Below are 27,057 nucleotides of genomic sequence, written 5' to 3'. Positions count from 1 at the left end.
CCACTTCAAAATCTTCAAAGACTCATTGCCTACTGAGTAAAGTTCAAACTCCTCTGCCTGACATTCAAGAATGCCTTCCCTATTTACTGTCCCCTTACCTTCCCCTACCTTACCTCATATCATTTCCCTCTTGTCCTCTATACCAGTAGTGTCAAACTCATATAGAAACAGATCCCTATGGGCTGCATATTGACTTAGAAAAACACAAGTTAACATTATTTGTGTTGTAAGGACACACTTGGGATTTTTTGGTGGCCTTTGAGTAATACCTCTGTTCTACACTCTAGCCAGACTAGACTCTGCTTTCTCCTTTTTATACTCTCTGAAATTTCCTACCTCCAGGTCTAGAATACCTTTTCCCTCCCTCTTTTCCTTTACTAAATTCCTGCCCATTTATTAAAACCAGATTCAAATGCCACTTTCTCAACAAAGCCTCTCCTGATCCCCACTCATTGACCTGAAAAACATTCTTCCCCATTAGAACTTTTCCCCATAGTCCTTTGCTTTGTAAATTTCAAATGCATTTATGTGTTACTGTTACCTGTACTGGTGTGTCTTGTCCCTTGGTTAAGCTCCATGAGGTCAGGGTCCACATTTGATCTAAACTTTGTACTTTCCCCAATACTTAGCTCCACATAAAGCATGCACTCAAAAATGTTTGTTAAATGATAGAAACCATTTTATTACTCCCCTTTATACATTCCATATCAACTAATCAATCAATAATAACTTATTAAGTGTCTACCACATGCCAGGCATTGTGCAAGGCAACAGTAATACAAAATATAAAAGCTTCTACCTATGATGGAGCTTATATCCTTTTGATTCTAGCTGAAGTAGACTATTAATTTTCCTCATTCTTGACATGTCTTCTCATACCTATATTCACCCAAGCTTTTAACCAAGCCAGGACCAGCAGTATAGTACAGTGAGAATAGAACTAGATTTTGAGTCAGAGGAACTGGGTTTTAATCCCAGCTCTTCCACTTAATACCTGTATAATCTTGGATAAGGCATTAAAACTGTCTGAGCATCAGTTTCTCACCTGTAAAATTAAGGAGCTGGACTAGAAGGCTTTCAAGGCCTCATTGGGTTCTGAATCTATGATTTTATGTTCTATGAGTATATTCCCTCCTCATCCCTGCCTGTTTAAATGCCCGCTCCCTATTCTGTGAATGCTCACCTGACTCTCTCCAGCTGGCACCTCCTCTGACTTCCCTGAGTCACTTTGTTTGGATCTCTCTTTTGTCTCATCACATTCTCCTTCATAGTTCACTTCCTTGTGTACATGTCATATCCTACTATTGGACTATAAACTCCTTGGATTATTATTAATTTTTGTATTCTTAGCACTCATCCTCAAGAAAAAAATAAAACCACCTCTCATTTCCAGAGTATCTTCCCATGTCTCTGTGAAGCTGGGAAGACTGCCCCATGTTTATGTAAGGGTAGGAGAATTTGCCTTTTTTCTTTCTGCCAGGAATACTCTATGCTAATTTAACTCAAGAGTGTACCTCATTATACACAGAGGAGGGCAAGTAGGCTAAATATACTCCTCTTTGTGGGTAAACCTCACCTGTTTTTCTGCTTTTCCTCCAGGAAATTGTGCTCACTACCAGAAAGGAGGCTGGTGGTACAATGCCTGTGCCCACTCCAATCTCAATGGGGTTTGGTACCGAGGAGGTCATTATCGAAGTCGCTATCAGGATGGAGTCTATTGGGCCGAATTCCGAGGAGGGTCTTATTCTCTTAAGAAAGTGGTGATGATGATTAGACCAAATCCCAACACATTCCACTAAAAGAAGCTTCTCTCTTCCAACCTTGGACTCCCATCTGCCACCACCCAGCCTGAGCAAAAGCTGAGCAAACTCCCCAGAAATCATCTCTTCTGCAGCCTGGAATGCCAGGTCTTTGAGGTTTGTTACAAGGAAGCAAGGACTTGTTGCTGCATCCGATTTTCATAAACCATTGCCACAGATAACTTAATTCAAATGATGCAGTATTCTCTGCCCGTGAGACCTTTCTTCATGCCAGGAAGCAACTAATGTAGCCTGTTCTTATAGACAGAAGAGGAAAAGGGTAAGACTGCAGATAGTTTTTCTAAGGAATTAGCTCTCAATACTGGGAACACATAACAGCAGAATATTTTTATTTTACATAAGTGTATGTTTTAACATACACTGTTACACAAGTGTATATGTATACATACATATGCACTTATGGTTTCAGTTCTCAAGTGTTTGAGCTACTACAAACTGGTCAATCATCCTCGTCACAGGAAGCTATCTCCTTTGAAACAACGTACAGCACTTGACAAACCAACAATCGGCTACCAGTGAGATTAAACTCAATTTACGCTTCATTATCTCAAATTGAGAAAGGATACACTTGAATAGTCCAACAAGTGAATGTGTGTCCACCATTCAAAGACACTCATTGCACTAGATGACCTCTGAAGTCCCTTCCAACTCTGAGATGCTATGATTCAATGGTTCTTGGAATCATCTTTAGTATTAATGTCTCAGATACAGCAGGTTCCTAGCTTTCTCTGTCAAGGCATGCTGTTGGTATTCAACCAAGTTTCAGGGACTTTCTTTCCATTTCTGCACTTCCATTTCTCCTCCATTTTCCTCTCAGCATGAAAAGGCACAGATCTTTTCTCCTCCTCAATAATTACTGCTGTCCTTAACTACATTTCCCCTTTCCTTATAATCATACAGGCTCCATTCTTCTCCTCTTAGCAGTACCTTCTGGTCAAAGAATTCTTTAAGAATGAGGTCTTAGGACTCCTAAGCCCTTGGGCAGGAGGTGGGCTGGGGCCCAGGCTTCTGCTCAGGAAAGGAGTCAGTCAATGTTATAATCTTAACACCTACTCCATAGCTCATGAGTGAATTTTCATTCACATTTTGGCCAATACATCATTTCAGCCTTCACACAAATAACAGCCTACATCTTTCACTGTGTGCTGTATCTAAGTTCAGTCAGCACCTAGACATTTAAGCCAGAAAATGGCTCCAGACCAAAAACCAACCCATCAGGTCATGAACACCAATGGACGATGCCAACAAAACACTGATGCCTGATCTCTAGATACAAGATCACTTTACTCTGAGAAAGCAATGTCATCAAGAACAATATCATCCAGTTAATTTACCTGTCCTACCCAATATGGAATTTGCCAATTTGTTTGTGAAGAGCACAACTACCTTACAGAACCTTGACCCTATCAATCTTGCCAGCTGACGTAATTTTCTAGCTTAATGTTATCATAGTACATGTTGCAAAATGAAATAATATGATGGGCTAACAATTAGGGAAGCTCTTGGCAGTTCACCAATATCACACAATAAATCTGTGAGATCCCCATGCCTTATTATATACTGTACATACATGTGTGTGTGCCTGTTCCCCTTATACCTCAGTATTTCTCAAAATAATGTATGATGTGTATTAAAGTGATGTCTGATGTAGCATGTGTTGTATATATAAAAAGTAGGGTTTTTAATATATTCCCAAATTATCCTTGTAATGACACAAATCTGCAATAAAAATCCACAAATGCTATTTTGATGTATTCATATGGCGCCTTATTATTTTGAAAGTCCTTCCAAATGCTTAACCTATGAGATCTTCTTCAAATAAAAACAGGAAGTGAGAGAGAAATGTAAAGGAGGTCTACTGGCCTTAATTCAGATGAAATGTGACCATTAAAAGAAGCAAGATGTGTGTGAATTTTCCAATAAAATGATCTGAAAAATTTCCCTAGGTATGCAGCATCATGGTACCTTTGTTCAAGTCCAGGTGCCCCAGGATTCTAGATGCTTATTCACAGAATCTCAGCTTCTCAGAGTGGAAAGGAACCAGAAGCCCCCCGCCCCAGTCAAATCCCTATCTGGACAAGAATCTTCACCATAACATACCCAACAAATGTGGCTTCATATGGAGACCTCTCTCAAGGGAGAGCCCATTTCCTCCCAAGGTAGCCCTCTCTATTTTGCAGACATTGAAATTGCTAGGAAACGTTTCCTTATATCACATCAAAATGTAACTCTCCTCATCAACCCATTGCGACTGAGTTCTGTCTATTTTAGCAAAATAAGTAGCGCTTTCAATACCTGAAAGCTATCATGCTAATCTCCTGCCCCCAAACTCTTGTCTTCTCCAGACTAAACAACCCCAATTTCTTCAACCTATCCTCATATGTCAAAGTTTCCAATCCCCTTACCATCATAATCACCTTCTTCTTAATACTCTCCAGATTATCAATGCCCTTATTAAAATGTGATGCCCACTTCTAAACATAGTACTCTAGATAATGTCTTGATAAGGTCAGAATATAGTGGAACTATTATTTCCCTTTACTGGACACTATGCTATTATAAATGGGGTCCAAGACCAAATTCACTTTCGTTGCTGATAATTCACTTTTGGCTCATATCAAGCTTGTAGTCTGCTCAGACTGCCCCCTCTCCCCCCTCCCCCCACTCAGGTCATATGAAAATACTAATCGGTATCTTGGCTGCCAAAGTGGAGGTAGGAAGTACTCTCCTCTAGAAGAGGCCTTCTAGCTCTGGCGCAGACATGTACATGCACCCAAAGATACTCAGGACCTAAGAATGAGATCTACTGAACAGCTGTACAGGTGATATGGATAGTAGGTTTTTCTCCTTTCTTTTAAAGGAATAATGGAAATCTATACAATTTGTCAGTAAAAAAAAAAGGCCTTTACATCTGGAGATACTGGAATGGGGTCACATTGGGTGGGCACTATTACTCTAAGGAGGCTGCTAAAATTCCCCCCACTGAGAACAGGCCTCCAGAGGGTATGAAAGGGAGGTCCCCTGGTAGAAGGCAACTGGAAGAAGATGCAGCCCTGATTCCAGAAGATGGAAAAGTCATGAAGGTGGAGGAATAGAATTCTAAGGACCTTCCAAATTCAAGGCCAAGATGTCCTCTTGTTATAGACATTCTTGTGGCAAAAAAGGGTCAATTCTGAGCCCTTAAACAATATGACTTCCCTTGTCTCATACAAAGATGTATTAGCCCTAGAAACACAAGAACCAACAGAATTGCCAGAAGTCTCTAAATCTAGAGTTTGCCATGGCAAACACCCCACAAATATAACATAAGAAAGTGACTCATACAATGGCAGAGCTTCTGAACACAAGTGTATTCATAAGCCATATGTCATAACTCAGTAGTGCAAGACCTTGTTCACTTGCCAATGAGTCTGGGTCAGCTCAAATGCCAACTCCTCCATGAAGTATATGCAGTGTTGTACATTGGAGTGCTAGACTTGGAGTTAGGACCTGGGTTCCAGACCAGGCTCCAATGCTTACAGTAAGCATGTGTCATTTAGCTTCTCTCAGTTTCCAGTTTCCTAATCTGTAAAATGGAGAGTTCACACTACCTATTCCAAAGGACTGCTGGGAGGAAAGTACCCTATAAACCTTAAAGCACTAAATCAACACAGGTTACTGTAAATCTTATCTAAATTGTATTTTTCCCCTAGATCCTAGCATAGGGCTCTTAAAACAATAGGCCCATAATAAATGTTTATTCAACTAAATTATCTATATTTCATATACCTGTACTAGACTGTAAATTCCAGGAGGGACTATGTCTTATTAAAATGTAGGGGACAGAGTCAAGATGGCGGAGGGAAAGCAGTGACTTGCTAGAGCTCTCCCCCAAACTCCTCCAAATACCTACAAAAAATGACTCTAAACAAATTCTAAAGCAGCAGAACCCAGAAAAAAAAACAGAGTAAAACAAATTTCCAGCCCAAGACAACCTGGATGGCTGATCAGAAAGGTCTGTCGTGCCAGGCTGGGAGAAGAGCACAGTTCGGTGTGGGTGCGCCGGCCGCAGCAACCCTGGAGCAGGCCTCAGAGGACTGAATCACGGGCACCGTAGCAGTTTCCAGACTTCTCAACCCACGAACGCCAAAGACAACTTAGAGGGTCAGTGGGAAAAGTCTGTTACTGCGGTGAGAGAAGAAGCTAGATCTCAGCCACCCTGAGGGCAGCGGCTGGCTTCTGAGCTTCTGGCCCACAGACTGAGGGGGAATCGAGTGGCTGATCAGAGGGGGATTGCAAGGATCTCTTTGCCAGGGCTGAGGCAGGAATCTCTTGCTTTGCCCGTGCTTGGATCTGGGTCACAGTTCTGAGGGGTGGTCCTGGGGCAAGGAGGAGCGCTGGCGTGGTGGAGCTTGTTGTGGAGATGGAGAGGAAACACCTTGCCCCTTATCATAGCACCTTGGAAGAACTGACACTTTTCAGGTCCCTAGAAGTATCTCTGAAAACAGCTGTACAAACCCCCAAAGCCTGGGACAGTACATTCTCCACATTGGAAACAGACTCTTACCATAACAAAGAGTTTAAAACTCAAGTAATTGGTTGGGATCATGAGCAAGCATTACAAAAACAGTCAGACTATATTATCTTACTTTGGTGACAAAAAAGATCAAAACATACAACCAGAAGAAGAAAACAAAGTCAAAGCTCCTACATCCAAAACTTCCAAGAAAAATATGAATCAGTCCCAGGCCTTTGAAGAGCTCAAAAGGGATTTTGAGAAGCAAGTAAGAGAAGTAGAGGAAAAACTGGGAAGAGAAATAAGTGATGCAAGAAAATCATGAAAAGCAAGTTAACAGCTTGCTAAAGGAGACCCAAAAAATACTGAAGAAAATAACACCTTAAAAAATAGCCAAATGGCGAAAGAGGTCCAAAAAGCCAATGAAGAGAAGAATGCCCTAAAGAGCAAAATTGGACAAATGGAAAAGGAAGTCCAAAAGATTACTGAAGAAAATACTTCCTTAAAAATTAGAATAGAGCAATTGGAAGCTAGTGACTTTATGAGAAATCAAGACATTGTAAAACAAATCCAAAAGAATGAAAAATTAGAAAACAATGTGAAATATCTCATTGGAAAAACAACTGACCTGGAAAATCGATACAAGAGAGAGAATTTAAAAATTATTGGACTATCTGAAAGCCATGATCAAAAAAAGAGCCTAGACATCATCTTTCAAGAAATTATCAAGGAAAACTGCCCTGATATTTTAGAACCAGAGGGCAAAATAGAAATTGAAAGAATCCACCCCTGAAAGAGATCCCCAAAGGAAAACTCCTAGGAATATTGTAGCCAAATTTCAGAGTTCCCAGGTCAAGGAGAAAATATTACAAGCAGCCAGAAAGAAATAATTCAAGTATTGTGGAAACACAATCAGGATAACACAAGATTTAGCTGCTTCTACATTAAGGGACCGCAGGGCATGGAATATAATATTCTGGAGGGCAAAGGAGATAGGATTACAACCAAGAATCACCTACCCAGCAAAACTGAGTATAATTCTTCAGGGGAAAAAATGGTTATTCAGTGAAATTGAGGACTTTCAAGCATTCATGATGAAAAGATCAGAGCTGAATAGAAAATTTGACTTTCCAATACAGGACTCAAGTGGAACATGAAGAAGTAAACAGGAAAGAGAAATCATAAAAGACTTATTAAGGTTGAACTGTTTACATTCCTGCATGGAAAGATAATATTTGCAACTCATGAGACCTTTGTCAGTATTAGGGTAGTTGGAGGGAAAAAATTATATGTATGTACATATATATAGATGGATAGATAGATAGATAGATAGATAGATAGATAGATAGATAGATAGATAGATAGATGGATAGATACAGGGCACAGGGTGAGTTGAAGATGAAGGGGTCCTATCTGGAGAATAAAATTAAGAGGTGAGAGAAGATTATACTAGGAGAAGGAGAAAGGGAAAGGTAGAACAGGGTAAATTATCTCACAAAAAAAAAAAACAGAAAAGAAAAGGCTCTTACAGTGGAGGGGAACCGGGGGAAGATGAGAGGAAATGAGTGAATCTTATTCTCATAGGATTTGACTTAACGAGGGTATAACATACACACTCAATTGGGTATGGAAATCTGTCTTACCCTACAGGAAAATAGGAGGGGAAGGGGACAAGAGAGTAGGGGGATGATAGAGAGAAGGGCAGATTGGGAAAGGGGGTAATCAGAAGCAAATGCTTCTGAGGAGGGACAGGGCCAAAAGAAAGAATAGAATAAATGGGGAGGCGGGATAGGATTAAGGGAAATAGAGTTAGTTTTTCACAGCATATCTACTACAGAAGTGTTTTGCATAACTGTACATATATAATCTATATTGAGTTGCTTGCCTTTTCAATGAGGGTGGGTGGGGAGGGAGGAAGGGAGAAAATTTGGAACCCAAAGTTTAAAAAACACATGTTTAAAAAAAATGTTTTCACATGCAACTGGGAAATAATAAATACAGGAAATGGGGTACAGAAATCTATCCTGACCTTCAGGAAAATAGAACGGGAAGTGGGGGGAGAGATAGTAGGGAAAGCAGACTAGGGGAAGAGGTGTTCAGAATGCATGCCATCTTGGGGTGGGGGGAGGGGCGAGATGGGGTGAAAATTTGGAACTCAAAATCTTGTGGAAGTAAATGTTGAAAACTAAAAATAAAAAAATTTAAAATTAAAAAATAAAACAAAATAAAATGTTGTAAACTCTCCAGCACCTAGCACAGTGTAAATGTTTAATGCATCCCATCAGGAATGAGAACCACATTTCCTTTCCCAAAAGGAGGGAGTCTGTCATCATCATAAGATCTCAAGAAACTCTTACTATTGGATTATGGAATTTTGGGTCATTAGTTCAATGACTTCATTTTAAAGAGGTAGAAATGGGCCCAAAGAGGGCAAAGGCCCTACCTATGGTTACACAGTTAGCAAGTGTGAATACCCAGAATTCAAAAGCAGTTCCTCAGTCTGTCAGTCAATAAACATTTATTGAGTGTCTACTATGTACCAGGCACTATGCTAAGTGCTGGGGATATGAATGCAAGCTAAAATAAAAAGATAGTCCCTGCCTTTAAGGGGCTTACAATCTAAAGGAGAAAGATAAAAGGAAACAGAAAAGTGGGGGTGGGGAGGAGGTAAGGGGTTCTGGGGTGAGGGAAGGTGATGGAGATGTCAAAAAAATCCAAAAACATTGTAGCTAGTAGAAAATAGGGGGAAAACTGTGTTGCGCCCATTTCTGAAATAGATGCCCCAAAGCCCATGGTCCTGTCCTCCAGTCACAGGGTCCAATCAGAGAGGCAGAGGCTATTGATGAAATGCGAGTAACAGGCAGATTCAATCTTGCAGGAAAATGAGATTTCCAAATATCAAGTTTCCTGGGCAAGGGAAGCATGATGGAGAAGTCCAAAGACATCCAAAAGCAGTGTAGTTGGTGGGAAATGAGGAGAAGACTGTGCTGAGCACTTTTCTTAAAAGTGAGGTCCTGTGATTCTCGATCCTGGGGAAGTTCAGGGAACAGCCATAGACAGGCTAAGGTGAGGCTGATCTGACATGATTTAGAGAGGTTGTGGAGGTAGGTGAGGAAGAATGGATGACATTTGTTAGAAATGGCTCACAGTTCTTACGGGCTTTCATCAAATATCTCAGGTAGGGTTGGCTGCCCTGATGAGCCTGGGGCCTAAGGTGGGTGAGTACAAATCTCCTAAGAGGCAGGTAGATCTGCCCACAGAGTGCAAAGAAACATTTCAATCTAGGGTGCTGATAAATATGAACTCAGGGCAGGGATTTTGGTCTTTACTATCAGTTCTCACAAGTCAGCCAGGTCATAAGGAAATCCAGGAACTTGTAACGAAAACAAAGCCTAAAAGGCCATGGCTACAATGTAGCATGTCCAGGCCTGCGGAGTTTCTACCACTCTTAGGCAGAGGGTAAGCGAATGGTTCAAGAGCAGGAGTGACCTGCCTTAGCTGGCAGAGAACAGACAAGGCCCAGAACCTGTAGATTCCATCTTGAATCTTTCTCTTCCTTCATGGCCCAGTTGAGGTGTCATCTCCACAATTCGGACTTCATTGATCCTCTCAGAGGAACAGTTCCCAAATTGTGGTATGGGGACCCTGGCAGGTCCTCAAGACCCTTTCAGGGGCTCTGTGAGGTAAAAACTATTTTCATAATAATACAAAAATATTTTTATTTCTAATAATAGTAAATAATGATAGATTACATATATAAACGAAAACTCTTTGAAGGGGGGGAGGGGTAGCTTCCATAATCTTTTAAGAGTACAAAGGAGGGGGCAGCTAGGTGGCACAGTAGAAAGAGCACCGGCCCTGGGGTCAGGAGGACCTGAGTTCAAATCCAGCCTCAGACACATAATACTAGCTGTGTGATTCTGACCAAGTCACTTGACCCCAATTACCTCAAAAAAAAAAAAAGAGAGCAAAGGAGTCTTGACACCAAGAAGTTTCAGAACTGTTTTCCCAGAGGAGAGTGAGCTCTTCCTCTTCAAATTTTCCTAAATCCGTTTTTCTGGATCTCTCCTTTGTCCCTATTACACTCTGTGTCTATTATACTTAGAGATGTAACATTGCCATGTTCCCCTGTTAGACTATAATCTCCCTGAAAGGATGTATATTTTCATCTTTTTATTCCTAGCATTCAACATACAGTAGTTATTAATAAAGATTTTTAAAAACTTAATCGACCAGAAGTCTTGTTGGATATTTGGGATCTGGAATCTGACCAGGCTCTTTACCAGCAACAGGCCACTCCTTATGCTAATTACTTCCCTATCACACCATGAGTCATAGTCCTGTGCGTGAGAAGATGGACCTTGAAGACTGTGTATTTTTGCCATAATTACAAATAAAAAACCCTTATAGCTACAGCATATCCAGAATATGTCCCACCTCCCCTTCCAGTAAATGATCAGGGATTGTTTCACCACGCTTCTCTATTTTATCAATGGCATCATCATATTCTCCTCCTCTTAGTGACCAAGAATCCAACCTCAGAGTCATCCTTATCTTTTTCCTTTGTCTCACACCCAATCTGTTGTAGTATCACCTATATCTGACCCTTTCTCTCTATTCTTCTACACCCCCATCTTCTCTCGAAAGCTCATTATCTCTTCCTTAGAACTATTGCAATAACTTTCTAATAGGTCTCCTTGCCTCCAGTTTCTCCCACTTGGTACCATTCTAAAATACTGCCAGATTAATTTTCCAGTTCATAGTTCTGATCATGTCATTCCTTTACTCAAAAACATTCAATGGCTCCCCATCATCAATTTTTGAGTGAAGTCCAAACTCTGGATCCTGGACTTTATGGCCTTCCATATTGTGTTTCCATTCTTATCTCAATAATTAGCCTTCCCCGACTAGACTCTAGCCAAATGTTTCTATTATCTATCCCCTGTCGTTTGGATTTTGAATCACAGAAGCTGAGTCTGAATCCAAGCTCTTCTGTTTATAACCTTTGTGACCTTAAGCAAGTCAATTAACTTCTCTGGGTCTCAGTTTTCTTATCTATTAAATGAAGGTGTCAGACTATATGATAATAAGGCCCCTATTACTCTAAAGTCTGTGATTTTCTAATAATTTTCCTTCTGGGTAGACAGGGTTCTACCTGTCTTTCAAGACCCAGCTCAGGTCTTCTTCCACAAAGTCTTCTTTGATCCTCCCAGGTGGAAGGAAGTGATCTCTCCATCATGGGCTCTGAGAGCACTTTTCACTCCTCTTCTACACTTATGAAACTCTAATTTTCACTCCATTTATTCTTATCAGTTCCCCTAAAAAACTAAAAGCTTCTTGAAGACTGAAATTGTTTCTTCTTCACCTTTTCATCCCCCATAGTGCCTTGTATATAGGCAGTACTAAATGCACCCTTGCTGAATGAATGAGGAAACTAGTCATTAATGATCAAAACAGTCTTTTGCAAGGACTCTAGTGTCTTGAAGCAACTTGGAAGATACCTCAATTACAAAGGGAGTCTGTTTTTTTTTTAAAACGTGCCCACACTACCATGTTTTTCAAGCTATGTTGCAAGAGGATTGTCAGCACGTGGCCTGCACACAGGAACGTGGAGCCATCGGGCTCTGGAGCATGTGGAAAAATGAACTGAGCCTCTTGCTTCCTGGGCTAGGAACACCCTCCCAACTGCACAACATGGGAAAGCTTCCTTACAGGCAAGAAAAGACTCATTCCCTTTGGAAAGTTTGCTATTCCGGCACTTTCCATGGAAGTTTTTTTTTTTTAATTGTGACCAAAACACAAGCCCTAGAAATTTACAGCTCAAGCAGCTTTTGAACTCTGCCAGTGAGGCTGACCAACCCAGCACGAAAAATCTAAGTGAGGCCAGTTGCTGCTCCCCAAGTATAATTTAAGAGAAAATGAAGAGCAGCAGAGGGAATTCTGCCAAGGGAAAAAGGAATGGTCAAGTTTCAGGCATTTTTTCCTATAATGTGCTTTTCCAGGAATTATGTAACTTCTCCTCTTCAGATAAACACATCCTTTCAAGGGAGGTGGGGTGGGAGGGAGAAACATTCTTTCAAGAGGAAAAGTTTATTGAAACCACTCTCCCAAGTTGGACAGGTTGTCCATACAGAGGAAGCCCCACTGGTGCACCAAGGGGTAGTGCACCAGGAATGTTCCTCCCTGTCGACATCATTTTACCTAACTTTTAAGCACTGGCCAGAAAGAGAGATTTGAGTTATCGTGCTTGGACCCACAGGGCAGCCTTAGGAGCAATAGGTAGAAGCTGAAGAAAGACAGATTTTGGCTCAATGTTAAGGAAAAACTTCCTAACCACAAGAGCTGTCCAAAAGAGGAATAGGCTGCCCCAGGAGGTGGTGGCTTCTCTTCGCCTAGAGTTTCTCAAGTAGAGGACAGCTGATCATTTGTGTCAGGAAGACTACAGAGGGAGGGGATTCCTGTTTAGCTATGAGGCTGACAGGATGAGCTCTAAAATCAGGTCTAGCTCCGAAATTCTGTGCTTCAAGAGAGTGCTGATCCGGCGGGATCATCAGCTCAAAGCTCTAAAACTGCAAGGGGCTTCCGAGTCCACTTACCCCCATTCTCTACCCCATTTCACTGATGAGGAAACTGAGGCCTGAGGGTATGAGTTGCCATAGGTCACACAAGTAGCACTAGAGGTGAGGTTTGAGCCCAGGCCTTCTGACTGCTGAGCCAGGCCTCTTTCTATTTACTGTACCACAAGGATCTCCCACACCCCCACAATATTAAAAGAGACACAGGATGATCATCTACTATGCATCAATGAGAGATATGTGGGAAGACAAGAACAGCACAGGATAGGAACATAAGGAAGGGCTTTAATCTGAACTGTTTGAGGAAGTATTTATTCTTTTTTTTTTTTTTTTTGGTGAGGCAATCGGGGTTAAGTGACTTGCCCAGGATCACACAGCTAGTAAGTGCCAAATTTCTGAGGCCAGATGTGAACTCAGGTTCTCCTGACTCCAAGGCCAGAGCTCTACCCACTGCGGCCACCTAGCTGCCCCAAGGAAACATTTATTCTTAATGGGCTTTTGGAGCCATTGAGGCATCTACCCTAAGGGTGTCCCAGAAGGAGAAAACATAAAAATATTCTCATTTCACGGTCCCTGTTTGTCTGGCTCTCATTCTTTCTTATCGAGTCTTCTCTACTCTACTAGTCAGTGTGAAGCTGAACAGTTGTACCTTATACGAGCTCATGGAAAGCTTGGCCTCCCCTCCTGATGAAACCACAGACTGAATGACTTCACCTTTGGTCACCAGATCCTGTTGCTTCCCCCAATAGAACTAAAAACTCTGAAAACAGGAGAAGACAGAAAGTAAAGAGGCCTTTCAGCTGTAAGCACATTAGCAGATGGGACAGTGCAGATGCCAAGAAGTGTCTTCTAGGCCAAAGGAGATGTTACTGTTTGTTATTTCAGGTTATTAAGATTCAGGGATATTTAATTTTCTCAAAATCTACAAAATGAAATGATTGAAAAAGAAGTCACTTTAAGGAAAGACAAATCGTGGTATTTTAGAGCTGGAAGTCTCTTTAGAACCTCTACCTTCCAGAGTTGTAAAGGAAAAGCTTTGCTTCAAATTGCTACATTATTATTATTATTTTTACAATTACTGTTATAGGAATGAGATCTATATCGTTATAGGAATATGGGCTAATATTACTAATAACAGTAGTAATAATGGTGTTAGAGTTAGAAAGGACCTTAGAAATTGCTTAGTGCACTATTAATAATGATGATGATGATGATACTCAGCATTAACAGAGCACTTTAAAGTTTGTGAAGTGCTCCATGTATATTATCTCATTTGATCCTTGAAACAACCTTGTGAGGTCAGTGCTACTATTATTCCCATTTTACAGATTAGGGACACTGAGGCTATGAAAGATTAAATAACTTGCCTAGGGATGCATGACTAACAAGTGTCTTTGGCATGACTTGAACTCAAGTCCAAGGCCAGCACTCTATCCACTGTACCACCTAGATGCTTAGTCCAAGCTCCTTAATTTACAGAGAAGGAAACTGAGCCCCAGAGTAACTTGCTTAAAGTTACATAGATGTTAAGAAGCAGAACCTCCAGGTCCTGTGGCACCAAGTTCAATGCTCTTTCCTCATTTTTTAGTTCTTTTTTTTTTTTTTGCAGTTGGAAACTGTGCACTCAGGCTTTTTCCCTTGAGGCCATGTTCAGGCAACCCCTTCCTCTGCCCCTCATTCCCTGCTAAGAAGCCCTAGCAATAACAGCCTCAGAAAGTACAAATGAGAAAGATCTACTCAGCTATAAACAAAAGTACAAAAGTAAAGTGTGGGCATCCCTCAAGGATCTGTTCTAGGCTCCCTCCTCTTCTCTCCACATTCTATTGATGATCTCATGGCTTCAATGATCATCCCTATGTAGAAGACTCTCAAATTCATCAGTAGTCTCTCTACTGAACTCCAGCCCAAGTTGCCAACTGCTCACTGGATGTCCTGGAAGAATCTCAAAATCAACAGATTCAAGACAGAAGTCATTATACTTTTTCCCAAATCCTTTTCTGTCAAAAGCACCACCATTCTTCCAGTCACTCAAAGTCATCCTTTGATGACTTAGAGTCATCCTTTACTCTACCCTATCCCTTGATTTCTGTCCTGTGCCATCCTCCCCCCCTGCCATTTCTCTAATCAATCAGCTGCAAGTTCTTACCGATTCTACCTTCATGACATCTATGGCATCTGTACTCTTCTCTCTACTCACCAATCCCCTACCCTAAATTCAAGCCTCATCACTTCCCACCAGGATCATTGCAATGATTTCTTAATTGGTTTCTTTGCCTCCAGCTCCTTCCACCTCTAATTGATTATTTAAACAATTGCCAAATTGATCATTCTAAAATACCGATTATGACTGTGTTGCTCTACTACTCAGAAATCTTCTCTAGCTCTCTTTCTTCTAGGATAAAATACAAAATCCTTAGCCTGACATTTAAAGCCCTTTACAGTCTTGCTCTCACCAACCTTTGCAGTCTACTTTCAAATTGTTCCCCACACATATTTTCTGTTTCAGTCAAAATGCCCTGATAGCTGCTCCCTTGTCCATGACATTCCATCTCCATTTCTGGGCCTTTGCACAAGAGTTCTGTTCCCCTCTCCCCATACCCAGAAAACATTCCTTCCTTCCTCTGTCTCTTAGCTTCCTTCAAAGCACAGTTCAAGTATCAGCTCCTACAAGAGACCTTTGCTGTTCCTCAAAGTCATTAGCATTTTCTCTTTGAAATACTTTATATTTACATATTCATGTGCATATTATATATCCTCAATAGACTATAACCCTTAGGGTAAGACCTGTTTCATTTTTGTTTCAGTATCCAGACATGTATCTATACACACACACATATCTTTATCTTTATATACATATATATGTGTGCAGATGTTTACATATATATATATATATATATATATATTTCCAGATGTTAGCATAGTGTCTTGCATACAGTAGATGCCTGATAATTATTTGCTGAATTAATTTGAACAACAAAGTTTCGTCTTCCAAGTGACAATGAAAAGTCTAACTTCCCAGGAGCTCTGGGGGCAGGCATGGAAGGAGTGGGAGTCCATATTATAGAATCACAAAATGTAAACACTAGAAAGGAATTGAGAGATTATGAGTCCAACTTCATTACTTTATAGCTGAAAAACCCACAAAGGGAATGTGACTTGCTGAGAGTTGCACAGTTGGTACATGGCAAAGTCATAATTCAAACCTGGATCACACTTTTCCTCTTGCACTTCATTTCACAAAATGGCATTTTATTTCCAAGCCCAGTACAGAGAAAGGACCTCCCAAAGCCTAATCCCAGCAGGACTATAATTTGAACCATATCAGCAGCCTCGCTTTTCCTGAGGAAGAAGTTCAGCTAGTCCATGGTCTTATTCATCTTGCACATTCATGATAGAGTACTTGCCAATTTGAGAATCAGAAACTACAAGACATTTCACAGAAATCTGAACATGTTTCTCCAAGCAAGAAGAGTCTATTCCTAGCCACCTACCTAAATAGGGAATACTGGGGACCATCTTCAGACTTCGGATGTATTCCCGAGTCCTCTTATAATTATCTTCCTTAGACATCAAGTAATCCAGCTTCTCAAAAGTGGTCTTGTCTTTTCGATTCAAAAGCTAGAGCAAAGAGAGAGAGAACAATTCAGCAGCATGAAGAGAGTAAAACCACAGCCAGTAGGCAAAAGGAAGCAAAAGTCACAGAGCAACAAAGAAATATTTTCTATGGCAATTTGTCCCCCCCCAAAAAAAACACCTGAATACTACTAAGAAGTTTTTCCTTTATAAATTAATACTTCACACAGAAATGGGACACTTGGTAGGCTAACTTGCATTTCCTCTTCCTTAGATACAGCTAGATCCCAATTATTGTGAATAGGGAATCCCATGAAGTGGTTGCATTATTTGAATTTGCACTGTATATTTCCATCAAGCTGGAACAAATGATCATATTTTACAAAATTATAACTTTGAATAGTGTATGAATTCCAAAATATGCAACCATTCCAGAGGATTAATTATTCATACTAATTGGGACCTAGCTAGACTGTGCCACAGAAATGGACTTTGATTCAGAAGATCTGGGTTTGGCTCCTGCCTGGGCTGTGTGACCTTCAGAAAGTTATCTCACCCCTCTGAGTCTATAAATAAAATAAATAGATTTGCCTCACCCCTCAGAGTCTACAAATAAAACAAATAAATAGATAGATAGATAAATGCTCTCAATAAAATGAGATTAGACTAAATTATCTCTAAGGTCCCTTCTAGTTTCTCAGAGGCTATCAACCACCTATCAATTCTCAAATAGCTTTACTTATTTTTAAATCACTTTTATTATAAATTAATAAATCTCAACACCAAAGAAATGAATAAAATTTTTTTTAAAATCATACATTGAGTCATAAACTTCAAACTATTTTGAAATTGCTAAAAGGAAAAATAAACATCTAAATATAAACAAAATAATAACAACATATTGTTTGTTTCTATGTGTTCTCTGATCTTTTCTGTCCATGTAATAAACAACTTCAGTTGCCATGACTTAAGTGCTGTAGGTGCCCTGTACTTGGAGAGAAAAGACATAGGTTCAAGTCCTGGCTCTGCTTCTTAGCAGCTGTGTGACCTTATATAAGTCACTTATCTCTGGTCCTCACTTCCCTTCATATTTTCTTCAAGGATGTCCTCAATATACATGTAGATCAAGATTTTATAAAGATAAGAGAGTAATTATATGTATTGATAGTTAATAATGCTGAATCATTCCAAATAAACATAATTTATAGGCTGTAAGGAATAAAAAGATTTCAAAACAAACAGACCTAGTAAAGGAATTGAAAATTACATGGAAATAAGATAAGGTACAATTCATCACTGTCAACTTATTTGCTACTGAAGTTGTTCCAACACTTTCAGTGAGCCTATCAGAGATATATTTACATTCCAATTCTTTTACTTAATTACGGAAAGCAGTTATTTTATCCACCTATGTAACAAACCACAGAACATTAAATATAAAAGAATGATAGCAGTATAGCAACTTGCCCCAGGAACATTTCTTTTAAAAAAAGTTTTTATTGATTACTTTTGTTTGCTGTTATATCACCATAATTTTCCCAGTGTCCCTGACCTTCCCCTTCCTAGAGAGCCATCCCCTATAATAAATAATATTTTTAAAGACAAAATCCAGTCATACCACTTCTAGATCAATATCCCAAAGACATAAAAAAGGGGAAAGGACCTATTTATACCAAAAAATATTTATAGAATCTCTTTTTATGGTGGCTAAGAATTGGAAATAGAGAAGATACCCATCAATTGGGGAATGACTAAACAAACTGCGGTATATGATTGTGATAGAATATTATTGTGCTATAAAAAATGACTAGCTGGTGGTCACTGCCTGGATCTTAGGGCAACTCAAAAAGAAATTGTAAAACAAAACCAGAAGAATGAAAAAATAGAAGACAATGTGAAATACCTCATCGGAAAAACAACTGACCTGAAAAATAGATCCTGGATACATAATTTAAATCACACCTTAAAAAATTGACTAACCCAGATGGCAAAAGAGGTCCAAAAACCATTGAGGAGAAGAATGCCTTAACAAGCAGAATTAGCCAAATGGAAAAAGAAGTCCAAAAGCTCACTGAAGAAAACACTTCCTTACAAATTAGAATGGAACAAACAGAAACTGGTGACTTTATGAGAAATCAAGAAATCATAAAACAAAACCAAGAGAATGAAAAAATAGAAGACAATTAGAGTAACTCAACAATACCCTCTACTGCTTCACCACCAACACCATGAAACTCACTCAGGAAAGTATATTATCCTTGATACCTGTAGAAATGATAGACTTGTACCAGCAGTTAGAGCAGCACCAACTGCCCAACCCATTGCCGTGTTTCCTGTCTGCTTTAAAGGTGCATATGATGCTGCCTTCCTAAGAGTGGACAGCTTCCTCCATGACCTGCTCAGCAGTCAACGAGGCCTCTGACATACTCATATTCAGCAGAGGATCATGAAAAAAAACAAAACCTGGCTCCAGATTTGCCTTTCCATCAAGTCTGGAGCAATCTGAAGCAGCATCTCTTGCCTGGTCCCTCTCATCACTCAGTTCTCCTCGTAGAGGAGGAATTCTTCAGGGCACCGCTGCCAATTTCATATAAACAAGGCTTTTTGGATCCATTTTGAATGGATACGAAGAAGAGATTTGAAAAGATAACTCTACCTAACTTCGTTGCAGAGGTGGGAGGTCAGTGGAAGTTGGACATTGCACATTATTTACAGATTTTTGTTGATATGTTGATCAGTTTTGCTGATTTCTTTTCCTTTTCCATTCCCCTCCATAATAAATATCATTTGTTATGTAGAATGGCTCTCTGAGGGTGTGGAGGAGGAATACTGGGAGAAATTCTGGTGATGGGGGGGTGATAAAAAAAGAAATAAAATATGCTTTAAAGAAGGCTACCACCCTTGTAAATAGTATGATTGAAATTTGGTTTCTATGTATCTGACAATGATTTAAAATGCTTTAGATGTATCTATGTTTCTCACAATGCTTTAAAATAGATGGTCATTTGAATCTTTGCCAATTCTGCTTACTTGAATGCTAGGATACAATTGGGAATAAACAGAAGATTTATTTAGAAAGGGAGAAAAAAAAAGAAATGACTAGCAAGATGATTTCAGAAAAACCTAGAAAGACTTAAATGAATTGATGCAAAGTGAAGTGAGCAGAACCAGGAGAATGTTGTACACAGTAACAGCAATATTGTATAATGAAGAACTGTGAATGACTTAGCTATTCTCAGCAAGACAATGATCCAAGACAATCCCAAAAGACTAATGATAAAGCATGCTCTCTGCCTACAGAGAAAGAACTGCTACTGTCTGAATACAGACTGAACAAGCTATTTTTCACTTTCTTTCTTTTGTTCTTTCTTTCTGTTCGAGCCTATTTATACAAAATGACTAATATGGGAATGTTTTACATGATTGCACATACATCAACTATGTCAGATTGCTAGAATTTGGAACTCAAAACTTTTTTAAAAAATGTTAAAAATATTGTTTTAACATGTAATTGGGGGAAAATAAGATATATAAAATTGTTAGGAAAAATTAAAGAGAATGTATACAAAATGACCCCAAAAAGTTAAGTGGGATATAACATAAAAGACACAAAAAAGAGGTTAAAATAAGCATAATTGATTAATACATTGAAAAAGTCTGAAAAATATGGGCTACATACCTCACTTGTAGACATCCCACTTCTGCAAAGTGGTAAGGATGTGTGTATCTTTCATATCTTTTCTTTTGACTTGTTCTCGGTGATTTTACAATATTCAGAGTTTATTTTTTATGGTTGCATTTTCCATTTCCATTGTTGTCATCATGGTTATCTTGCTTCTTTATTTATTCCCCTATGCATCAGTTTATGTAGATTGTTTCATGCTTTTCTGTATTCATCATATTCATCATTTCTTTTATCACAACAATATTCCATTACGTCTATGTATGACAATTTGTTTAGCTATGCCTCAATTGATGGGAATTTATTATATTTCCAATTCATTCTTGTCACAAAAGTGCTGCTATCCCAACGTATTAGTGTATATGGGGACTTCCTTTTTATCAAGGGCCTCCTTGAGGTATAAGCCTAGTAATGGAAACTCTGGACCAAAAGGTATGGATGTTTTAGTCACTTTATTTGCTTAACTCCAAATTGCTTTCCACAATGGTTGTACTTTTTCACAGCTGCACCAACAATGTACTAGTATGCCTGTCTTCCCATAGTCCCTCCAACAATGACCATTGCTGTCTTTTATTGTCTCTACCAATTTGCAGTGTGTGAGGTAAAACTTCAGTGCAATTCTCTTATTAATGATTCGGAACATTCTTCAATATGTTCACTAAAAGCTTGTCATTCTTTTTATAAGAAATGCCATACACACATGTATATATGTATATATACACACATGTATATATGTATATATACACACATGTATATATGTATATATACACACATGTATATATGTATATATACACACATACACACAAACATATGTATATATGTATATCTTAATAGTTTATTTATCTTGGAACCCAAAACTTTATTAGAGAAATGTGATACAAATTGTTTTCCTATATGATGACTTTTCTTTTTAACCTACATATATTAATTTGGTTTGTACAGAAGCTTTTCAGTTTTATGCAACCAAAAGTTGTTGATTTTATCTTTTGTAATTGCCTGTGTTCCTTGTTTGGTTAAGAATACATCTCCTCCCCCATAGCTGTGAAAGGTATATAATCTGCTCTTCTAATTTTTTTTCATAGTATGATCTTTAATATTAAAGTTATGTATTCATTTATAATATATCATGGAATGTGGTATAAGGTGTTGATCTAAGCCTACTTTCTTCCAATTTACTTTCCAGTTTTTAAAGAAGTTTTTATGAAGAAGGATTTTTCCTTCTCCTTCTGTAAATACAGTACTTTGTCTCTTCAGTTATTTTAGGTTAATTTACTCCAAGTTACCCCTATTCCCACCCTTCACCTTCAAGCTTCCCACTCATGTTTCTTACCCCAAAACTTATTGAAAATAATAAATTTGTTTATTAATTCCTTTTTGTTTCATCCTTTTACATAGTTATCTAATTCTTCCCCTCTTTTTTTATTAAGTAATCAAGTAAAATTCCTCTTCCTCTCATCCTATTCAATTTGTTTTGTTTATTTATTTATTTATTTTTGGCAAAGCGATTGGGGTTAAGTGACTTACCCAGGGTCATGTAGCTAGTAAGTGTCAAGTGTCTAAAGTTGGATTTGTACTCAGGTTCCCCTGACTCCAGGGCCAGTGTTGCGTTTATTTTTAATTTTACTTTCTGCACATTTTTAAAAAAGGATTTCCTTCCTTTATTCTCTTTACAATTTATTTTTCTTTTCCATATTTTCTAGACTTTAATTCTTTGATTTATAGTCCTTATGTTTATTCATTACTTCTTTAATCTCCGTATTCCACAAGGAATGAAAGATTCTAAAGTACCCATCGTGGGTTCCCTCTTCTAAATAGTTTCTATATTACTGCTATATTTTTTAAAGGATGGGACTGAAATGAGTGTGTTTGTAGGAAGCAGGGAAGGAGCCAGTTGATAGGAAAATACTGAAGATGAAAGAGCATAGCAATGATGATGTCAATCCTCTATAAAAGCTGGAGGAAATGGGATCGAGTGTGCACATAGAGGGGTTGGCTATGGCGAGGAGAAGGGCCACCTAAAGCATGGTCAAATAGCTCTATTTGAATCCCAATGGGCTGGTTTTCCAGTGCTCTATTTCAAGAAATCATAAAAAACTACAGTCCCCCAGCATGAAGACAGGAGATGATGAAGAAAGACTGTGGTGCAGGCACTGAACTTATTTATTGAGGAAGGAAGGTGAAAGTCGTGGAAGGGGAGAGGCATATTCCTGCCTTTTCCCTCAGAAGAGAGACACCAGGACTTGGTTAGAGGTATAAATTTGGTTGAAAGAGTAGCCAGAAGCAGAGAGGTTGGTAAGGAAAAGGGTGAGATCCAGAGGAGCCAGATCTCAGAGAGGCCACAACATGGAAGGAAAGAGAAATGAAGAGCTTTAAGATGAAAGGAAATTTGTTCATTATAAGATTTGCCAAATGGCACAATGGAAGGAACAATTTGGAGCAGGAACTTGGCAGGGGGAGCAGGTGGTTGAGGTGGATAGGTGAAGGAGGTGAGTTGGGATTGGGGAACAGGTTTGTACACTGGTATCCAGAGGTTAAGACTCGCTGTGAAGGGAATGTAATAACCATTGAGGAGGGAATACAGAGTATCAGTGGTTGGAGAAAGGTTCAGTTGATTAGACTGTTTATGTCTTCCTATGGGATTCACCTTGATGGCAGGTGACGATGCTTTGTCCTATAAGGACCCAAGAGGTTTGTTTCAGAGCATACAGGAGGAAGACATGACATGAGAGCCTGATCAGGAGGCTAGTGTGCCTTGCTAGTGCTGGAGAAAGCCCAGGGTAGGAGTTAGGAGGTGGGGAGTGAGGTGGAGGGGGACAGAGTCACAGGAAATGGAATAATTCTGGTTCATTATGGCACTGCAGATTGTCCTGGGGCAGGGACTCACTATAGTTGGAGGTGAACAGCAAACTCCTGTGGGCTGCCCTAGAGGGGCACAAGACTACAAGCTAGTTGACCCATAAGTGTTAAGGGTCTTATGTTCCCTCACAAGCTAGAGAGAGGGATCAGATGAGAAATATGGGACAGGAGGAGGGGTAAAGTATGTGGGTAGTAGAAGACTATGTGGTGAAGAAAGGCTTCTTTATTGGCAGCAGAGCTAGAACTGAGTATGCATTAAAAAAAAGACTTCCACAGGAGCTACTCAATCTCTTTTCTTCCCTGGTGGTAATCAAGGCAAGGTCTGCTATTGGCCTCTGAGTGAGGAGAGAGGTAGTAGCAGCACCAATAGCCTATTTTTCCCATTCAGACTTAACACACAATCATGAATACACAGCAACTTTGTTCTGCTCATAGGTAAAGAAGTATTAGCGAAGGAGTTCATGCCAGAGTTTGCCAGCAGATGAGCTAGATGAATGACCTTTGGGATCCAGCTCAGGCAAGAACAGATAAGGCCAAACAACACGGAGTAACTCATTCTGTGTTTCTGCAACATTCAGAAGCAAACTTGTCAGGAAGAATGTTTTATTGCAACCTTTATGTTTGAGCCCACTCTTTCCAAGGGCTTAGGTGGTATAGGGGAAGACTGTGGTGTAGCTTATTCTTGTTACATTTTCTAAATGAAGATCACATTGTAAAAACAAATTAATGTTAATTGATCAAATGATACTGGAGTGTTAATCACTGGGTCAGTAAATGATATTTAACTGTATGCAAAATTTATTTATTTATTTAATTGTTTATGGATGAAATGTGGAAAGGGGTTAGATAGGGGAAATGTTTTGCAGAGGTATGTCCAAACAGTAATAATATATAATAATGGTAAAAAAAGAAATAGAAAAGAAAAGAATCAGAAAAAGGCTCCCAGAATCTTGGTTGAATACTCTATTGAAGATGTATGGAGGAGACATGAATGGAATCTACAGAGGATGAGAAGCCACAGATAGGTTTGGGTCCCTACTACAGGAAAAAGTAACCATACCAATGAGATTGTGGATTCATTGAAATAAGGTACAATTTAGTACCTTCCTCACTGAACTTCAACTATTATCAAGCATTGCTTAATTTAATTCTGATTTTATTTCTAAGGGTGAGTCCAACTCACTCAGAAACTTTTCTTATTCTAAATAGGGCTCTCAGTCCTATCTCTGGTGCACTGATTATCTAAAGTTCAGAGACTGACACCATTCTCTGGCTGCTTAATCTTACAATGTGCCACTGGAAATTTTCCCTCTGTTGCCAATCCTAATTGCCCTAGTCAAAAAAAACCTATCTACAAATGTTTCTCTGCTAATCCCAGGAAATGACTTAAGAGGCTCAGGAGAACTCTGGTTTGTTGTCTTTCTCTTTTTTTCTTTCCTTCTACATGAAAGTGAATTATTTTTTTCTCCTGTCCGCAAGACTTTCTTTGAGCAAGAAGTGAGACGTAACTACCAATCCATGCATATTCTACAATTCCTCAAGTGAGACACAGACAGACCTGCACAGTCAACACACATTTATTAAACACTTAATATGTACCAGGCATTGTGCTAAGCCCTGGGTCATACAAAGAAAGGCAAAAAACATGGTCCCTCCTCACATTCTAATAGAAGAGACAAGACAAAAACAATTATGCACATGAAAAATGTAAACAGTGTACATGGGAAGTAAACTTAGAGGTCTGCACTAACAATGGTCAGGTAGGAACTGGAAAAGGCTTCTTGTAAAAGGTAGAATTAGCACTGAGTCTTTTTCTCGCACTTAATAGTATTTTTCCCAATTACATGTAAAGATAGTTTTAACATTTGCTTTTATAAGATTTTGAATACAGACCTGGTGGTCCCTAGCTGGATCAAAGGGTATGCACAGTTTTATAGCCCTTTAGGAATAGTTCCAAATTGCTAACTAGAATGATTGGATCAGTTCACAACTCCACCATCAGTGCATTAGTGTTCCAGTTTTCTCACATCTTCTCCAACATTTATCATTTTCCTTTTCTGTCATATTAGCCAATCAGATAGGTATGAGGTGGTACTTCAGAGCTGTTTTAATTTGCATTTCTCTAATCAATAGTGATTTAGAGTATTTTTAAGTGACTATAAATAGCTTTAATTTCTTCCTCTGAAAACTGCCTGTCCATATCCCCAGTCTCCTGATCTGTAAAATGGAGATAATAGTATTTGCATTATGTACCGCCCAGGCTTGTTGGGAGGAAAACAACTTATAAACTTTAAACTGCTACAGAAATAAGAGTTTCACCATTATGACAGGACACAGGCTATAGGACAAGTTTTGAACATAATTTTTCTTGGGTAAAATAGCATTTATATTATAAGCATTTATCATGCAATACAAGGTATCCCAAAGTTTCAATGAAGTGGGGCAACTTGTATTGTGTATTATAACAGTGCTGCATCCCCCTATTTATTTTTAACTTCATGAGGGCAGACACCCTGTCTTACTTAAATTTTACATCACTCTTAGTGTAAAGTAGCTACTTATTCAATTTGATGAACTCAATCAAATAATAATGATTAATTCCATGTGTCCCCTTCTGACTTATCTTGCCTTTATATACTTGAAAAGTATTGGATTTTTTTTGTTTGTCTGTTATTTGTTTTTGTTTTTATTCCACAAGTGAACATAAAGGAAATCATTAGTGAGAGGTCTGTCCAAAAAAGGAGGTGGACAAATATTGTAGTGAAAGTAAGGGATGGCAAATGGCTAGCCCACATGTTCCATCTGGTACCTATGAAACATGAAGAGATTTATCTTTAGCAAGCCTCTACCCTTCCCATCCTAGTACCCCCATCCCACTTCATCCTCCAGCATGTAGGATGGAGACCCTGTGTAAGATTTCCAGGAGAACTTGAATAAGAGTTGTATAGGGTGAGAAGGCATAGATAGTAATAGTCTCTACTTCTGTAACTTCAAAGTATCCAAATCAGTGAGGTGACACATACTTCAAAATATCAATTTATTTGTAAATAGCCTGTCCTGTGTCGATCGTTCTGAAGGTAATGAGCTTTCCTTGCTCTTTATCACTTCACAAGTTTTTCCATATGCATGGGAGATAGTATCTGAAGATCAGGATCCATTCATAAGTTAGGGGGCCAATAAGGAGGCGTTAAACAAATTGTAAAAATTGGAACTACCTCAATTCTTTATGAAACGTGAACAAATTCCTTGATTCATTTATAAAGGGGGCCTAACCATTGGGCAAGAAGTGACTGGTCACATCTCTAGGTGGCCCTAAGAAGATGTTTGAGTGGGTCCAAGCAGCTAGTAGAATTGAGAAGGAACCCAGCTCCTATCAAGATGTATAGAAGACCTAGGGAGCTTGAGAACGGAAGGCTGGGAGGAGCCATGCGAATGAATCGAGGAAAGCAGAAGCAGCCGCCACAAGGGCGAGGAGGAATGAGCTTGTGTGGGTCCTTCATGTTCCTGGAGTACCCTGGAGAACACAAATTCTGTGTTGCTAAAACCCCACTAGGTTGCAGAGCCCAAGGCAGAGATTCTGAGTTTCCATTCTCTCTTGGGACTGTCCTCTTAGGATCCTGAAGCCTTACTCACTAGACAAGAGGATTGGGATGGAGAGGGCAGCAAGGGGGTTGTCTGTTTACCTTTCTTGGTTTTAAATGTTTCTTCTCTCCTTATAAATAGTGTTAACCACAGGCAAATACAATGGAGGAAATGATTTTGGGGAAAGCACCCCAGGAGAAAAGGGAGAGAGATTTAACAGAGGTATGTTGTCAGAGCATTCTCTTTGCCTTGGTTTAAGCTTAAAAAGGGAATTATAGGTCCTTTAATTATAGCTTCCCAGAGGAGAGAGAAAATGTTTATGCAAGAGACCTTATTTAAGACAATGAATATGTGTAAAAGTGGTGGGATGGAGTGATGAGTGAGCAGGATTATTCAGCTACTCATACTTACCACATATTCCATCTCCTACACATATTACATTCTTTCAGTGCTATGTATCTGTCATTTTGGGAC

General features: G+C 39.2%; 2 protein-coding genes across 6 annotated transcripts in view; one reads left to right on the top strand and one right to left on the bottom strand.

Moving 5' to 3' along the window:
- LOC114047110 (angiopoietin-related protein 2) overlaps positions 1-3,564 on the top strand; it is a 57,592-nt gene extending 54,028 nt beyond the window's left edge. The window contains exon 5 of the mRNA XM_027867849.1: positions 1,600-3,564. Within this exon, the coding sequence (XP_027723650.1) occupies positions 1,600-1,799 (200 nt within the window). The 3' untranslated portion in view covers positions 1,800-3,564. The remainder of the gene's footprint in view (positions 1-1,599) is intronic.
- The window catches only part of LOC114047108 (ras-specific guanine nucleotide-releasing factor RalGPS1), a 490,091-nt gene that overhangs the window by 316,227 nt on the left and 146,807 nt on the right, over positions 1-27,057 (bottom strand). For all 5 annotated transcript variants that reach the window (XM_027867848.1, XM_027867845.1, XM_027867844.1 and 2 more), the window contains exon 7: positions 16,382-16,508. In XM_027867848.1, the coding sequence (XP_027723649.1) occupies positions 16,382-16,508 (127 nt within the window). The remainder of the gene's footprint in view (positions 1-16,381; positions 16,509-27,057) is intronic.

Source organism: Vombatus ursinus, unplaced genomic scaffold (genome assembly GCF_900497805.2).
Source record: "Vombatus ursinus unplaced genomic scaffold, bare-nosed wombat genome assembly UNPS02014786.1, whole genome shotgun sequence".
Taxonomy (NCBI): domain Eukaryota; kingdom Metazoa; phylum Chordata; class Mammalia; order Diprotodontia; family Vombatidae; genus Vombatus; species Vombatus ursinus.
Note: the sequence above shows the minus strand (reverse complement) of the source record. Positions and strands in the feature narration are given on the sequence as shown.